The sequence below is a fragment of the Pieris brassicae genome, chromosome 7 (genome assembly GCF_905147105.1).
Source record: "Pieris brassicae chromosome 7, ilPieBrab1.1, whole genome shotgun sequence".
Classification (NCBI taxonomy): domain Eukaryota; kingdom Metazoa; phylum Arthropoda; class Insecta; order Lepidoptera; family Pieridae; genus Pieris; species Pieris brassicae.
This window is the reverse complement of record NC_059671.1, coordinates 5,490,899-5,510,363: the sequence shown is the minus strand read 5'-3', so window position 1 is coordinate 5,510,363 and position 19,465 is coordinate 5,490,899. Positions and strand designations below refer to the sequence as shown.

At 32.2% G+C, this 19,465-nt stretch overlaps 1 protein-coding gene across 2 annotated transcripts; it reads right to left on the bottom strand.

The window, feature by feature from the left end:
- Positions 1-1,638: 1,638 nt before the first annotated feature.
- Positions 1,639-14,793, bottom strand: LOC123712301 (anosmin-1). Of its 2 annotated transcripts, none has more exons than XM_045665323.1 (10): positions 14,688-14,793; positions 13,686-13,856; positions 11,333-11,519; positions 9,270-9,468; positions 5,354-5,538; positions 4,897-5,039; positions 3,898-4,039; positions 3,158-3,305; positions 2,356-2,431; positions 1,639-1,948 (listed from the first exon to the last, which is right to left on the bottom strand). In XM_045665323.1, the coding sequence occupies exons 1-10, from the start codon at positions 14,703-14,705 to the stop codon at positions 1,784-1,786; spliced, it is 1,434 nt and encodes a 477-aa protein (XP_045521279.1). In that variant the 5' UTR covers positions 14,706-14,793; the 3' UTR covers positions 1,639-1,783. The 2 variants fall into 2 exon arrangements, with proteins under 2 accessions (XP_045521279.1, XP_045521280.1); XM_045665324.1 differs by having other exon boundaries at positions 13,686-13,862; positions 14,688-14,787.
- Between the last annotated feature and the right edge of the window lie 4,672 nt (positions 14,794-19,465).

Sequence of the window (19,465 nt, the reverse complement as noted above, 5' to 3'; positions counted from 1 at the left end):
TAGGTATGTAAATACTTAATTTTAAAATTAATTATTAAACGATTTTTTACTTAAAAGGCAGTGAAAGCAGCACGCCATTCACGAAACATTTGAACGTCTTCCTACATTTGTTTTTCTAGCTACTAAATATTTATCGTGAACGATTTTTTAAATTAAGAATTTATAAGTTTTACCTGTACCATTAGGTATCTATTATTCAAGGGAGGGAGGACGTGTGTGTGGTGATTCACGTTGTACGCTATGTCTTCGACTCGCAGTGATTAGATTAGAAGGAAGTATAGTCTCCATATCACTTCCAATAACCGTGATAGGGGTTTGCATGAGAACATTTTCAGGTCTTAAAAAAATTGTATTTGATTGATATGTACCGGTTGTACTGGAAATTTAATGTGTTAGGCTTATATCCAGCAATGACCGTCAACAGGCTGACACGAACGAACGATTGCTATGGAGCGACACAATCTACGGCTACAATCACTACGATGACGTCATACCCTCAACATGTTAAAACAATTTTAACTTCGCCACTGGGGCGTATTATCGTTAACTACGTATTCGACTACATGGTTTTTATTTTAATTTATTTGACACTGCCAAAATAGCTTTCATAGTCCCAACCTTTTTGTGTATGTATGTTACATTTAATATAAAAACATTGAATTGTTCACATAATGCTAGATTTTAAATCAAAATCAAAAGTTTTTATTTCAAATAGGCCTTTGCAGGCTCTTATGAAACGTCTAGTTGCACTGGTTTAGATACTTTTGGACATACAGGTTCTCCTATGTTTCCCCTACAACCGACATATTTGCTCTTGGTACCTATTATGTATTAAGTCTCGTCTATAACTAATAAAAAAATATTCCCGCATACGGTATGCTTATTATATTACACTAACAGGCGTTTTCCTGCATGATATCTCAAGCGATTAGGATATTAAACAAAGTATGAAAGTGCCGACTTTGGCTGATTTGTAAACCATTAAAGGCACAACCAAAACGCATACAACAAAAAAACATTCAAATTGTATCAGCCGTTGAAGCGGATTTTTGTTGCATACACATGTAAAGTAGAATTAGAGATATAAATATATTCAAAGTCAAAATAACTTTATTCATATAGGTAAACAAGTACACTTATGAACGTCAGAAAAGAATTTAAATTATTACAACCAATGCATTTCTTATTAGATATATCTTGTAAGTTAGGTGTAATTATGTTCATTTATATCGTCTACCTATTTGGCTCCACAAAAATATTAAGTGTCTGTTAAGTAGGTCAAGCTTAAAAACAGGACATGCGCATAATGATACGTGTTAAGAATGTTGGCAAGGCACCTAAATATTTAATGACTTTTAGAGATTGCTGTATGTTTTGTAAGGTTATTTTAATTTGGTAATTAATAAGCCAAATAATCATTTTGTTTATATAATCTAATCAGGCTCTCATCACAATATAACATTTCAAATTTAGTACTAGTTTTAATAACGTATTATCGTTTAATAAGTTTAATGATTGTATTTGAAATGTAGGGGTAATAATTGTATGCTTTGTTTACTGGATAGAAAAAAAGTCGTGTTGATTTTTTTTTTACTTTTATTTAAATGATAAATAAATTATAATAATGACGAATTTAATACTAAAGAGTCTGCTGTATAGCTAACAGGTTATTATGCAGATTTAACATTCACTTAATTTAAAAAATGTACGATAATAACACGGTGCTTCATAGTACTTAACGAATTAACAATACATTAAGTCATTAAACTAAACTTAAGTTTCATCAAGTTTTACAGTGAATGGTTGCATTGATTTTTCGTTGAAAATATTCGCAACTCGGTACTGTAAGAATATATTCTGAATCCGGAGTGAGTGTGTCACCCGAAGCGTTGACATTCACTTTGTAGCTGCAGTGGTAATCCAATTCGTACAATTCGAACGATGTTTGCTGAAAACGATAAATAGGAATTGATTGTATTCAGGTTTTACAACGAGCCATATCATCTATATTTGGGGTGGGAAGTCAGCGCATTGGTAAAAAACACTGATATAGTAAGGTCATTATTGAAATAACCAAGTAACCATCTGGACAGTACAGGTCATCCTAGTCTACATCTATTGTCTACCCAAACCAATTACTGTTACTAATTGTTAGCGATAAGGCCGCCGCTTTCCTAATAACTTATGTTACTTTTATTATGTATGATTTTGTATATCAGGTAACGAGGTGTAAATAAATAAATAAAGAAAATACTATTTAGTTGGGAATCGATCCCAGGATCTAGGCATATATTTAAAGGCAATAAACATTTGCTCAACATCTTAATCACAATTATACTGAATAGTCAGTCTTACCTCAGTGATTGCTGAAAGATTTTTAACTTCCTTTATTGGATGGTGGCACTTGAAAGTCCTCCAATGTACATAAAATCTGAAAGAGGTGACACGGCTAAAATCTATCAAATCAAAGTAAGTTCGCTTACCGGCTGTTTCGTTTTAAAACATACAGGATGCATTGGGAAGGATTTATACCTATTTTGTATCATTCCCGTGTCATTTAAAAATAACTAAACGTGCCAGAACACTAGTTCCGTCTATCACGTACCGCATCTCAACTTCTAACGTAATACGAATTCAATGAACTCATAAACTTTAATCAAATACCTAAATTTAGTTATGAAGTATTTTTTTATGAACTCCTGTTCATAACAAACGTAGGGGCCTCACTTAATGTTACATAATACCGCCGCCCATGGACACTCAATGCCAGAGCGCCCACGAATGCGTTGCCGTGAGTGCCTTTAAGAATAGGTACGCTGTTTTCTTGAAAGAAAGAAGTCTAAAAACTGTTTTAAATAACGCTCAGTTGAGTCGAGGTGAGTGGAATTTCGTATTCTTCGACGTCCGATGATGAAACTGCAGTTATAAATCCAAACCACTCCTCTGAACATTCTCCATTTAAATACATAATTCAAGGTCGAATCATAATTCTTCTTCTACAAAAACTACTATTATATTTAAGAATTGACTCACGAAAATCATACTTTGCCAGCGCAAGCGTGATCTCAACCTACATCATATTTAAAACTATATTGCATATTGATAAATAGATAGGGATAGAACTGCAAAAGAAAGAATTATATGTGTAATATAATACCTTTTCGGTTGTTTATCCTTTGCTGCGCCTACGGGTTGCCATGCAATTCTTGCTTTTACTCTATGGTCTTCCCATAGAAACCTGTTTAATCTCACACCTGTTATTTTCTTATTATCTTTTCGTTTTTGTAGTGGCTCCGGAGGTCTTTCTACAATAAGATAAAAAGTTTCACTATTTTTTTACTACTGTTAGTTATTGTTATAGATTATACAACACTGCTGAAGCTGGATTTGATTGGAGTCGTGAAGGGGCAGTCGTAAACCTTTGTATCGCCTATTGGGCGGTGTTACCGCTCTCCAACTGCTTTTGATAGGTACTCAAAAGCAGTTGCGAGTCCCATAAAACACTAGATAGTCGCATGTATAATGTATTTCCGCAAGTACAACAATTTTTGGAGTAACATATACTGAACACTTAGGAAATTACATTAGGTCACGTGACCATTGCCAAACAAATTTGTTAGGCGTTAGTGGGTCACGCTTGATACCTGTACCTCAGCCAGAAAACACATCATTTAATTATTAAATCCCCTGATTGAGAAACTTAAATATAAAAGACGAAAATCAAGAATATTTATTTATAAAAATATTTCTTTAGTATAAATAATTATAACTATAATAAAACGGCTGATTTACAACTAAGAATACTTAGCTTTTTGAACTCATTACTTTTTATCTATAAAGCTTAAATAACCATTGTTAACCTATATTTCAGCTTGCAGGTACATAAATTGGACTTACGGTCTGCGCCACTAGTTGTGTTGTAGAAAATAACAGCCTTTTCACTGCGGAGTTTTCCCAATCCAAATAAGCTTATTGTTTGAACTTGAAAAAAGTACAACGAGTTGGGTTGTAGATCATTTATTTCTACGTAATTTTGGTCCTGGAAATAAGTATTATAAATAAGTTAATCAGCGATTTCGACCATTCAATGTTATGTTTAGGCTACATTTTAAAACCTTTACATTATTTGTTTAAAACTATTTTATATTTTACAAATACCGAAGACCAGATTACGACTTATACCACTAATTTCAGCAATATTTTTTCATTATTATTAATACTCTTAAGCTATTTGTAGAACTTATGGATTTGTTATTCTTCTGCACTTTCTGTAGGAGCTTATATTGGCATAAGTGTAATTGGTTGTTGTTTAAATTGTGCTAATACCCAAACATTGTGCTAAAGGGTTACGATACAAATATTTCAAGTCGCTGGCCAAGATTGTTGGGAAAGAGTTGTAAGGTCAATGTAAATACTAAATTCACGTTGATTATTATTATTATTATTGTTTTCTTCTTGTTATTGTTTGATTAACACTACTTGAATAATGAAAGGGTATTGTAACGTTTCACGGAATGTGCACTTAAACCGCTAATTAGCCTACTTTGACGAGTGAAAGAGCCCTTAAACATTACTCATATGAGAATATGTTCAGTAAGATTTTAATTTTTCGCAACATGAATGTAAAAACTGCTGGTTGTTGAACGGTTTGCACTGTAGAATCATTTTTCAATAAAATATCGAATTGTATTAAATTGTGTTAAAATTGTTAAACAACAAGTATTACGAAGCATACGTATTATATAAAGAAAACCCTGATTTATTGTAGTTTCCAGAACATCTAATAGGAAAGAACATTATTACTTTATATAACAATACCACATAGTCGTAAATGATAATTTTTATGTTGTATGTCATACACAATTATCTAGCCAAATACTAATAATTTAATGGTACCTTTGCCACAGTCTGATGATTAACAAGTACTGAATCCAGTTCACCACCCAGACCTCGCACCCGTCGACTCCAGAACACTTTGTATTTCATCACCGGTAAATCAGAACGAGGTTCCTTCCATTCCAACTTTACCGTGACTGTGCCTAAAAGAGGATTTACTTTATGAAAGAATCACTATTTCGTCGTTTGAGCTAGCATTTAAATTTAGGAATTCAGTACAAAAAAAAATTATACGGAGGAAGAAAAGTTCCCCAGCCTGAAGGACCCTTTAGGGGAACTATTTCTTGGTTGGCCCGAAGGTGCTTAAGACTAAGATCAAGAAGTTTTATATGTAGTTTTGTATGTCTTGAGCCTCAACTTCATTAGCGCGTTTCAGGATATGACGTCATTACAGTGATATATATGTGTAGAATGTAGGTGTCACCATAGTATCGGTGTTAACTTTAAGCACACTTACCATTTTGAGACCGAACGGGTCGTACTTTTAACTTTTTCGGTGGAGGCGGGGGTCTGGGTCCCTTTCGTGGTGTAAAGGACGCGCTTGGCTTGGAGAACCCTCTGGTACCAGAAGCACTGACTGCAGCCACTCGGAACCGATACCAACGACCCGGTTTTAATAGATTTTTTAATGACACTTTTGTTCTGTGGAAAGAATATTTTGGTAAAAATTCGCAAAGTTAACACCAGCCTACCTAATAGATTGTGGTTCCCGATCCTGAATTCATTATTGAGTTGTTTTACGACATAGTCCTAGTTTAGCTTAGAGAAGATTTCTTGCGAGTATATTATAAATTTCTTTTGTAATTTTTATATTATAAACCAACTTTAGAATTCAATTGTAAGAATATATGTACAATTCCTACGTTACATATTTTTTTCACATTCTTGCAAAATCATATATTACTTAGAAAATATGATTTTGCTATCCCATCCATCCCATCCATCCCAAATATTTTTGGTAACCTAAACTTTGAGTGTCCTAAGATAAAATACTATGCGTCTGTAAATCTTTGTATGTGTGATTGAGTGTTTTTTGGGAAGAGATTAATGATAAGTATGAAAATGCCATTTGTCTTCAGTTACTCAACTGCCGTATATTAGATTTATTCGCCCATTATAAGTTAAATGCTGTAGCTTTTGTTATTTTCCTTGCGATTAAAACAGAATTAAGTTCAGGTTTATTCATTATACGCATAACATACTAATTCGAAAAAATGCCGTTTGACGTTACCAAAATAAATAACTTGTTTAATACTAAATAGATCCTAGCTAATTAATAAGTTTTACTATTAAAATTATATTAAACTAAATTAATAATTATCTGTTGACTTGATCTGGAAAAGATTAATTATAAAAAAAGTTATGGCCTGCGAACCTTGTCGGCGCAGGTAAAAGTTACCGAGAAACAAATTCCTTTTTCAAAACGTTTGATTGACAGTCAATTGATCGAAATACGCGTGATGTCCCGATACGTCTTACCAGGAATTTATAGACAATTTTTTTTTCATTCATCGTGACCACAACGATTTTGTATTATGCAATTGCGTTGTAACGTAAAAATGATTTCACGCAACGCGGAAAATAGAAAGCAATTACAGTGATTATAAATTAATTGTGTTCACATATCACTATCTTTTAATACAATCATACGTTATAATAATAAATAAAACACATGTACAAAATTAAATATAAGAATTTAAGTTTATAAAATCACATATAACAGATAGCTAACTTCAAGAAATATTGTTCTTTTATTAGATATTCTTTATTACAATCTAATATAAACTTGTGGTATTTACAAATAAAAACGTGACCGAATAGTAATCTATAAATGCGTCTTAAATTGATGTTTATCTTCGTAAACAAAAGAAATCAAAAAATTAATATTCCGGGTTCACCGATTCATGACTATGCCGGAACCATACAGTCTGAGACTTTACGAGTGTTGTTTATGTCCTTACAAGCCTTGTGTATAAAAAGCTGCCAATAAATCAGAGCTATTAATAAGTCGATTACAAAAAACGAGCCTCATGAGATGAATTACATCTGTTTTTTTAATATTAGATCTAGTGCGCGCGATTTCTTTTACACTTCGAAATAAAATATAGCACATTTCCAGTTATTGTCTTAATATGGACACAAAAAAGCAATAAACACAAATAAACGTATTTTTTGTTAAAGTAGTACTTATTTGTATGATTATTTATGAATAAAATGCGCCACCAAACAAAACCAACATTGCAACATTCATATGTCTGTGACCATTTAGCTATCAGATTATTTGATTGTGTATTAAAATATGTATTATACACTCGATGATGAGAAACTGATACAATGATTGCATAATAAGTCGATAGTAATGTATAATAATTTTATCATATACATAAGTGGCTAATATTTATATCCTACATAAAGGCCTATTGAAATCGAGATTGGTTTAACTCTTTTATTAATCAATTAATCTAATCTATCTATGTTTTGAACATGAGATAAACATTGCAAATAAAATAGTTTTTATGAGTAACGTTATAATGTCTCTAAATGTGTTGAACTGGATCGAATGATGTCCACAATTTTAAATTGGAAGGGCTATCTTCAAGTGACAAAATTATCTTTTCATAAAGTAGGTGATTAACCTCCTCTGCCTCGTCGTCGACTCTTTGGGTCTAAGGTATCTTAGGTTTCTTCACGATATATTCCTTCACTGTACGAGCGAATGTTAATTGCGCATAATAGTAGACCTTAGGAATGAGAGACGTACGCTGAAGCTGCTAGACTAACACTGCACACACAAGTCGTCTCCCATATGTCAAAATCGAATACGTTTTTGTCGTACAAAAGCCTTTAGAGCTGGGTAATGCCCCCTTAAGTGATGTGTATTTATTTACTCGACATTGTTGCGTGTACATAGTACGCTTGAATACGCTCATTGATTCATACGGATAAAAAATATGAAATCATCTTTGTATTATGTTAATGTTCCCTTAATGTAGAGGACGTCACCACATTAATAACTGCTGGAACACACGAACATAGGCTCCATAATCACGTGAATGTCGAGGCTATTCAACTCCTTGACACCACAGGCCTAGTGAGAAGATTGAAAAGGAATACCATTTGAACTAGTGAATTAGTGTTAGTGTACTTTAATATTAAGTGCTAAGCTGTGAATGAAAAAAAAATTGAACACAAGAACAGAGTGTCTTCCCTTTAATAGAGACTATAAGTAGCGTTATTGGACACTTAATTATGATAGAAATCCTTTTTAGTAAATTAGCTTAGACTTAAATTACTTAATTTCTTTCTTAAGTTAGGCTAGATCGTAATGTTCCATGATGTCGTAGTAAAGACACATGTATATAAAATAATGTATATGTTGATAAAATTGGCCCTGGTCACATACGCTAGTTGGGAAAGCAAACAATTTATTGTGTGTCCCTTCATTTCTAGCAGTGTCTCTTCTCGAAATTTCTCCTTACTGCCAATATTTTTAAGGCAAACAGCTCCACTGAATTGACAATTCCACTCATGAATGTTCAGTAGCCTAGACATTGTGCACCTACTCTTCTTTATGGTTTCCAAATTTGATACCGCTTGTTACTTAGAATGTGGCCAAGATATGAGACATTCCTTTGCTTGATGGTATGGAGTATATAAAGCACTTTTATTAATTACGCTTAAGCGTTTCAAATCGACAATCGTCAGTCGAGTCTGGATCGTAATCGCTATCGCTGATTTTATGAAGGAACGTCTCTGGTCACCCGAGCTTTCTGTGATGTTTTCTTTTGTCTTCTAAGACAAATTATCAGTTTAAGGCACAAGCTACCAGTTTAAGGAAGACGCCCTTAATCTTCTACCCTCCTCTCTATGTAGTCAATCATCAATTAATTCGATGCAGTTTTTTATGTTTTCGCTGAAATCGTAACCACGAGATCGCTGGGTAGAGTAATGGAAATCAGAATCGCTATTTAGAGATACAGAATACCATCATCCCTTGAAGCTTAAGTCAGTGTTTCTAGTTTGGCCGTGACCCATGCTTTAGTTGGTCGTGATCTCAACATTTTCCTACATCACAAAAGTGTCGTTCTAGTTTGTAATCAAAATAAGCCTTAACCCCTTATTTGTAAACATTAAATCAGATACTCTTTCGTCTCCTTCTGACAAATGGGAGTTTTGATGTTATGATAAGAGATAGATGACTTTTATTTAAATAAATTATATTGAAAGGTACATTTTTGTCATCATTTCACAACTATGTTAGACCAATACATAAAATTTTCTTCTTTCCCGAACATTATGAAATCGAGTCCTCGAAACTTATTATTTACATTGTCATAATACTATTTATCAGATATCATTAATAATTAACATACTTATTAGTTCTCGCAATCAAGTTCCAGTCGCCCAGTCTCGCTTCTTCATACTTCGGCCCTAAGTGATGTTGTTCTTCTAGAAGGTAGAGAACTCTACCCGGGACTGCTCTAGCAGAGTCACCAACACCATCCGACCATTTCACTAGAATCGAGCGTCGTCGTTCTTTCGCTTCTTCCATTGTTGGGAGAGCAGGAAGACCTAAAAATATTAACCTTTTTACAAAAACCTGAGCAATTATGTATAAATATTTTTAAGTCAACGGGAATGGACCAATATCGAAATTTGCCATGCCAAAAATGTATGTGGAATTGTATAGGAAAACATTTTTTTAAGACCATCAAGTTTTGTAACAATTTAACAAAAATCTTCTTACTAGAGTTTTTAATAAGCGACTTAATGTTCGTAAAAAAAAGTTCGTTGGAAAAAATATTATTCTATTAATATGCGCGAAATATTATAATTAATATTAATTTGATAGCGTAATAAAAGCATTGAATATATTGATATTACTCATAATGTATGTAACTTCTATGTAAAATTCCTTTTGAGACAAATTTGTAAACCATTATGTATGGCAGAATATGCGAACTTTTCGATTGTACCACCATAACATTTTTGTTGTTTCTTCCAAATAAATTATTATTATTATATATAAATAAGATCTTCGTTATTCATCTTTCCTCTATCTCGCATATAGATAGTTCTCACGATTTCTTGAAAGGTGAAACCCAAGCAAAAAGCAAAGCAATACCAGGTATTTAATACGTATCGTTGTAATTGATGTTCATATTGTTAAATGGCAAAACAAACAAATTATTTTTTCGTAATCTATATATATATATATGATCCCAATATCCCTAGGTCACGGCATGAACGGCTGGACCAAATTCGCTAATTATTTTTTTATTGTGTTTGGTATTATCAGAAGAAAAATTAAGAAAATTTCGCGGAACATTAGAAAATTTAAGAATACTTTTGTTTCCATAATAAATTTATTTTTCAGGGCTATGCACTGAACCTTTACGATCTAAACTTTTTTCATCTAACCTTATGGCGTTTGACATAACATTGACAGAATGCGTACAACAAATATCGTCAAAAAGGATGTAAGAAAAATGAATATCGCTTATAATAAATGCTTGGATCGGAGTTATATATTGATAAAATACATATTAAATAATTACAGTCGCTAATTGTTTGTGGCATTAATCTTGAAAATCTGTTTTTCACATTGCAAAATATATGTCGTCTGTTCCCATGTCGAATACCAATAAAACTATATATACACGCGCCAGAAAAAAAACAAAGCATTTTGTTTATCATAATTCAAATTAAGCATTAGAATAATAAACAATTCGTTTCTAAAATATTTTTTAGTTATTATACCAATTCGAAATTAATTTTCATAGTTAAGACAGGACAACGTCTGTCGGGTCCACTAGTAACAATTGAAAATCTGTTTTAAACGCAATGTCTAAATCACGTTTACATCTACCAATGAAGGTATATTTCTCGTAATAAGGCAATATTTAGTACTTGCTAACCATGAACGCTTCGACTATAAAAGGTAGGTTAAAACTTATTTGTTTAAATGGAAATTCCATCGTAACCATGGCAACAGACACTATAATGACTTCAATACGTGTTAGACGAAAGTCATCAATAACTCAGAATACATCTGTTCTATATCCAAATGGGATGTTATGGATGTTCATAATATGAAATTACGTAAGCACAAAAAATAGCATAAAACTAATGTTTCATTTGATTTTAATAAAGATCTGTAATCCTTAGTGGCAGGCCGAAATGACCAGATGTAGGGGCATATTTTTGCCTGTGCCATACACATATATTTCTCTAGCTACAAACAGATACACCGGACACGTTTGTCTACATCAAACCGAACTACATTCAATTTTTTCTCCAAGCCCACGAACACACGACATCCTGCTTGCGAATCACAAGCTAACACACATTACCGTAATAGCGTGTACACTTATAAACTTAATAAAATATTAAGAAATATTTTAACTCATTTAAATTTTTTATATTTACATTTTACCTGGTATTGTATGCAAGTCAACCGGTTCATTACAAGATGAGCTGCAACCCAACTTGCAGCATCGCTGGGTACCATCACACTGAGAGTCCTGATTACATGCCTCCACACATGCAGCCTGCCACCTTGGGCTGTCTGACTTGGGGCAGGTCCCGGGTTTTTGTTCTCGTGCCCGGCATTCTGATCGACACTGGAGATTAAATAAGAGTTAAGAAATGGTTGTATTAGATTGTAGATTTTGCATTTCAATTAGAAGTCATGTCAACTACTGCGCCCTTACTCTGGAAACTTTCAACAGCAGCAGCGATACTGATCCCGAAGTTCGCAAGTTCCATGTGGCAACATTGAAATCGCGTGGACGAAAAATCATTATTGGGATCAGAATCGCTGTCAGTATTGGAAGTTACTGAGTAAGGGCTCTGTTACTTAGCTATTAAACATACCAGGATAATAATAAAGCCTTTTATTTCTTAAAATATTACATTTTAATAATAAATAAATTTAATACAATTTAACAAACTAAGTCTCAATAACTAAGACAAAGGTGAGCCTTAATGTAATTATAGTTCCAGGCAAAATAACAAAATATTGCTTGGTGTCAGAAATCGTACAGTACACTGGAAATATAGTTTTATATATTATATGGTTCTTGTATTCATTGTATTTTATTATACTATTTATAACCTCCTACTGATACTACCTAACTTGTTTTATTATTATTAATTACTTAAGAAGTCATGTGAAACGTGTGGAGAGTTTATTACCAGTTCTTCTCTTCCGTTCTACGCCTTTTATCAAAACTGGCAGTAAATGTAAAATTAGAAGCATTTATTATGTATTTCTTTTATGACTTTCATAAATGTAACTAACATGATATGTATATGTATGTAATGTATATCGGTTCACGGGACTATCATAAATCTGTTATGGAGGTGTAATTAAAGAACATTATTGAACATAAGTTAGCAGTTAGAAACCATTGTTTATGGATCTGCTAATTCGAAAGAAAATTCCGATTATTTCTAAACGTTAACGTAATAATTAGAAGGTAATTATGCACATGAACGAGGCATAATGGTTCCTTTGATGTGAAGTGACTCATGTAACCGTGCGTTTAACATTCAACCAATTACGCAATTTATTCTAGTGTCAATGACTATTAATTTAATATATATCACTAGATTTTACCCGTGTCTATGTCCGTTGAAAGTTTCTTAGTAATTTATTGTACAGTTCAGCAGGCTTACTCCGTAACATAAACCGATATTTATGGAAAATGTGTTGTATAAAACAGTTATATCGAAGTTGACATTCGTTGGTTTTTGGTTGGTTAAGAAACGCTCAGTTGTGGAACGACGGACGTCGATGTGATACAAGTAGTATTTCGTATTCTGCCTTAACGTCGAATGATGAAACTCAACTGCAGGTATTAAAACTCCTCTGAACACACTTTTATGTATTTAATGTTATTGCCTCTTAGACAGTTTACGAAGCATTCATTTGAGATCGGTACTTTTACAGAGTTACCCTGTGTAACGATAAGTGTATTTTAAGCAAACAAAAGCTAGTTTCTACGTCAAAGTAATATTTGAATTTAAAGCCCACTTGCTAATTATCAGTTACGTACGTCACAGCTTTAATTTGCGTTTGGGAACTAATTGGATGGTTAAAGTGTAAAAGTAAATACATTTAACGGCTGTGTAAAATGTTATTTTATTCCTGAAATTTTATGTATTTAATAGATGTAAAATGGGTTTAAGATTAAAAACATAACAAACAAACAACCGACATATTCGAACGCATCCGGATGATCCAATCGCCATAGCTAACAATAAATTAAAAGCCGCGCGGTAAATAATAATAATAACGCAATTCAGTTCAGCTTTACAAACTAATTCCTGTTAGGAACTTATCGAGAGACATACTTACTTATAACGTTGTAACGGTCACAAGAAATATAAAAGTTTTATAGAACTTTTGAATAGAATTTGATAGAATAGAATAGTAGAGTAAAGCTTGAGTGATTTTTCTACCTCAGACAAATTAACTAATAGGTATATAGAGGTATTTCTGTATGGCGGTCACAAAGCGGTAATATAAAGGATGGTATTTCATTTGTTTACGTACAGTTTGGAATAATAATAATATGAAAAAAATTAAAATTTAGAATTATGTAAATAATTATAAGTTTTTAAGCTTCAATCCGTTCAAAAAGTGTTTTTCTTAATGTGTAAACGCTATGTTAACAAAAGACCATCCAATAATAATATGTTTTGATAGCTAAAGAATTTATTTTGTTACAGCAAATAGTAGTTAAGTTAAGTTGTTTCTGCATGGTCATGTCATTCATGCTTACCTTTGTCTTCGTCTCCTTGCTTGCATCAATACATATTAAGTCACATCTTGTCTTTGACAGCGGATCCGTTTGCAATCTGGAATATCGCCCGCCTTTTGCTAGCGCAACCGGTACCAAACTAATCGCGATACATATCAAAATAATCGATTTCATTCTGAATATATAATCAATCTATAACTGAAAAAAAATAGATTTAATTAAATGCCATAAAGACGGAATAATGGCTAATAAAATCGAAGATTAAATCTGATTTGATTCCGATTTTTTCGGTGAAGACATTTTTGACACACGATTGATAATTAATGCATTTAATTTCGAAAATTAATCTTGTTCAACTCTATACTGAACATTTTACAAAATGAATTAGTTATCTATACTTAAGTGTAGCTCTTTCAGTTATCTCCATATAATTTCTAATTAGGTTAACGAATTTTGTTTTATATAATATAATTAAAAATATTATTTATCGAAAGACAAAATTATTACTATTATCGTAAAATATAGTTCCTCGTCCAAGTCTAACGAACGTAAACTATTACTAAAAGTACATACTTTAATATATTTAGTAATTTTAAAGCTCCTGTCCTATTCATTCTCTTTTAAGAGCCTAAAGGTCTTATTTGATTAAAACTAATTAAATTACTAACCCTATTATATAATAATTATTATATTTATTACAATAATAATAATAAATATGGATAAATAGAAAACGGAAATAAATTTAAAATAGTTTTGAAGTTTGATCCTGGTGGTACCTATAATGCTGCATATATATCTATAGTTTTTGAACAATATGACTTAAATAAACCATTCACTCTTAACAACCGACTTAGAGTAGGGCTGTAAGACCTCCATCTTCATTATTTATTAACTATAACATCTAATCTAAGTTAATAAATATAAATACCAATTCACGAAAATATTATTTTGTCATAAAATGAGAATAAAAACTAAGATGATAACAGTTAGTTAACAGTCGAACGCATTACACAAAACATTCACCTCATAACATTCACTCATCAATTAAAAATATCAATGAAAGCTCGCATATTGAGTGTCATCGACCCGAGTCGCGAAGGACAATGCGTTTGCACCGTTTGAAATGCGCGGCAACACTGAGTGGCGCGTACGCATGCCAGGCGCAGCTCATTAATACTCATCACGGTACTTTCCTGTCTGCGTCGATGACGGAAGGTTGCTTTTACTCGAAATGTTTCCTAATTAAAAAAAATTCCTTCCTGTTCATATGGAATAGATGCTCTTTCCTATGTAGCGTGAGCTAAGGGATAATTGTGGGAGATTATATATATTATATATATGATTAAATAAATTGTCGTGTTTTGTTCAAATTACTGCTTAGAGTACGTTTCTATTGGGCTAGGGTGCCTATCAACTTAACATTTTTTGTGCATTTAAAGTGGACCTGTTCAATACTGTATTCAGATTTTCTGATCAAAGTATAACAACTTACGAAACTGTGCTAATTGGTACTAAACACGTAAAAATGTTTATTGATTCTAATACATCAAATAATTTAAAAAATCAGACACATTTAATTAAATCTAAACTAAAATATTCTCTCTTCATAGAGACCACTTGACACGGATTCGTAACGAAGGCGACGAAGCTTCGAACAAAATAAAAGTTAGTCTACAAATTCTTTATTTCAGATTTCACATAAATTTGCAGTATCAATAAACACCATCGATGTTAACGATGTTAAACACACAGACAGGCTAATTAAGCTCTTGAAGGGCATCCGGAGTAATCAAACGGTCGTTGATTCGAAGTTCATCGTCGACTATAAATCTTCACCTTTTTTTCTCACGAACAGAGAAAAGCTCGCGATATGTTTTGTTCTGATTCGGTGAAATCTGGCCCAATTAATATGCCATATGGCAGCCGATATAACAATGCGTTCATATTTTTTTACAATTTAAGTCGTGGATTGTGCTTAAAATTTGTTGTCGTGTTTTAAAATTCGTTTTATTAACTAATTTAAATTGTTTCTCGGAAACTTCAAAAGTAAATTATGAAACGAGATTTCTTATTTTTTATTGCAATAAAGTTCACACAAACTTACACTTGGCTTTACATGAATTACAATCTAGCCTATACAATAATTATGTCTAATTAATAATGTTGACTTAATTTTCTACAATACCTGTTCCTGTTGGGTCAAGAAGTTGGATTGCCTCAGCATTCATATGGCTATGTAGCCTGTTTAAGTGAGCTAAGGCAAACCGTTTCGCCGTATTGAGGACTGTATCTACATTAAGATCCTTGTGGATACTTTCATTTTTAATGTGCATTGACAATGTCCCGAAGAACCATGTTCTGAAACCGTTGTATTCTTTCTAAAGATTTCATCTAATACAGAAAAGAAAATTTAGATATATAGGACATTCCTCCCGGGTGGTTCATACTAAACGAATACGTATATGTTACTAATTCTTATTAAAATTATTAAGGAATGAAAATCGAGTTTACAAATGTTATAATTTATTTCAAAAATTGGGCATTCGAGCGTATAAAAACACGTTTATCTGAATTTATGAAATTCTTAATTACGTAATATAGGTGATAAAAAGGTCAGACTAATCGGATAGGCAAATACGTATTTATCATTACATTAATGTAATGGACAAAACGAATTAAGATTATATATTTCATACAATGACTGGTGATGTTTATAATCTCTATATGATTGGTGATTTTTATAGGTATGTCATAGTTATCAACTACGAAGTAAATTAATAGTTGTATATAATTATCGATAAGGATTAAATAGTATACATACTTTTAAAACACTTTTCCATACATAAATATTTACTACGGCAGAGTCACATAATCTTGCAACTCAATTAATCAATTCAAGTTGGTTTAAAAAAGTTCTTTTAAATTCACACATTTCATTTCTCACGTTTAAAATACAATGACTGACAGTACTAGTCGTTACAATTTCGCTGTATCTCACGAAGTCAAATAGAAAAATAATTGAACCTATCGTGCAAACCTTGATCGTCATGATCAAGGTTAATATAAATAAATTAAAATGTAAAATAGATTGTAATTGAGCCATGTGATTTTAAAATTCGTCGAAGATTAAACTAAATATAGTGACGAACATTTTACCTTCTTCATATTTTGTTTTTTTTATCGAAATTTATACGGCATGTGCAAGAACGTTCATAATAAATTATTAATGAATTTCAAACTGCACATCAAAAGTGAAAACGGTTGTGAGTCACATGCACTAAGTTAATGTTTCATTACATGCGATATTAGAATACGATTGTTTTACCTTTTTTATATGTCGTTAATGTGAAGGAAGTCGGAACGTATAATTCATTTCTATTTTCAAACTCAACACACTCTTTCAACAAAAACTCAGTTTCGTATCGCGCGGCCCATCCATCACTTAAGCCTCGACTTCTTTGAGCTATCGCGGAATAATAAGCTATAAAGGAGTAGGAATATCCATTGCTAAATAACCTGCATCATGAGCACACCTCACACACACCCTCACGTACAAACCCTCACTTTCAGACCATCACACAACAAAGCTGAATACGGTATTACATAGTTTAAGTATTTAATAATTTTCATTGGATTTTAACTTTCGTAAATGTTTATACCTTGTCTAATATGTATTCTATCTTTGGCTATATATTAAGTATATTTGTTTTTTGTTATATATAATTCAACTAACATGAATTATAAAAGTAGAGTTATAAAATAAAGAAATAAATAAACATGACCTCACCCATTTAATTAAACACAATATGATATATATATATATTTTTTTCATTTAATGTACAGAATTATTTTATATTGTTTCTATTGCTTGCCTACAAGCCCCATACAACTCCTATCTTACTCATTTAGAACTTGTAAAACTTCTCCCTTAGTTAATCATAGACTGGACCAAGTACAAGCTTCAATTTGTAACTCTTGAGTAGCTCACATCAAAGAGTTTATTATAATTATGACTATGATTAAATCTATAGTCTCAAGTTGTTAATAAATCTAGTTTCGAGATTTGTCATATAAGTATGTCTTTCAAACCTTTTAACGCTCTCAAATCAGTACTCGAGATACGATCAAATTATATGTAACTACAAAAGTATTTATCAACTTGCTATAACTTTATTAACATGAGATATAAACTTTATCAACTTGCAACAAGCTATACAACACCTTGACGCATTCACCAATTGGCTCGTTAATTATCGAGAGAATCTTTTCAATCATCTCTTCTAACAGTGAGAGAAATAGCCGAGGAAAATGATATTGACAGTTCAAATAAGTCAGAAGACGACGTAAAAACCTACATTTTGATTATTAAGGGGACTTCATCTTCCCCTTGTTCCCTTCTCATGAATTGAATGCGGAAGTAATTTTCAAAATAAACCGATTTATGTCAATGTCGACAATGTGAACTAAAGCTGCCATCCTAGGTTTGAGGCTCCTAAACATCATAAGAGCATATTTGGTTTCATGTGTAATATAAACAAAATAAAAGAATTTTTTTGTGATAGTGAACTTTTGAAGCAATACAGCGACTTGCAAATATCTATGACAGTAGGAGAATCATGCGATATTGATGGACATGTATTGTACGAAGAACTGAATATGTTCATCCGTGTGTATGAAGGAAACGATGGCATTATCTTTATGCTAAAATACATAATAGAAAAAAAAATTAACTGAAGTTTACCCCACTATCGTAATGGTCCTGAGAATTATTGCTACCACACCGAGTTTTTCGAGGCAAAAATTTACGGTATATTTTTTAAGTGTGTTGCTGAGACGTTTTACAACATTTGCTATCTCAAAAATGGTTTCAAATTTAGGGAGCCTATAACTATAGCTTACGCTCTTCCGAAAACTATACCCTTGAAATCCCATCTCATAACTCCTCTTTCTTGACGATTCCTTTAAGGTCTCTGCAGTTAGGCTATGGAATTGACTTCCCGTCCCTATTCGCTTAGCTCCTTCTTTCTTCCTTTAAATTTCTTCTGTACAAACATTACCTGTCCACATCGTATCCCTATCTTTCTTACCACCTACTAACTGACGTGAGACTTATCTTAAATTATCGTGATTTATCTATCTTTTTACTTTTTATTGTATCTTTTTAGTTTAGTTTGTTTTTTTGTTCCTATTTAGTTTTGTCTTAATAACTGTGAATAACATGAATTTTTGCACTTCTTGCCTATCTTATGTTATTTAATACATTTTTTTCCTTTACTCACAGTGGTTGCCTGGAAGAGATCGCTCGAAAGCGATAAGGCCGCCAGTGGCCCTGCTTTTGATTTATGTTCAATTTTTTTATATTGTAATGTAACGAAGTGTTACTAAATAAAATAAAAATACACATTTCACAACTTTGAATAACATACTTTATGTGGCGTAGTAATGTGGTAAGAGCTGCAAATGTAATATAACCGTAAACTTTAATCGATCCTATCTCAACATGTTTAGCAAAGAATAGTCCCATTACGTATATATATATAGATATGCCGATGAATATATATATGAAGATGCTGCATCCGATAAGTGAGAATAGAAGAAGATTTGGACGACCCATTTTATCTATTAATAAAGCAGAGAGTATACCTATAGAAGAATTGGAAGCCTAATCAAATAATATGAATCATAGAGTACAATTTCTAAATTCAAATTCAAAATAATTAAAAAGTTGAAAAAAAGAAAACTTTATATGTAAAAGTATTTATGGCCAGACTAGTGTAAAATAGAGTGACGGTGAGTTTAAT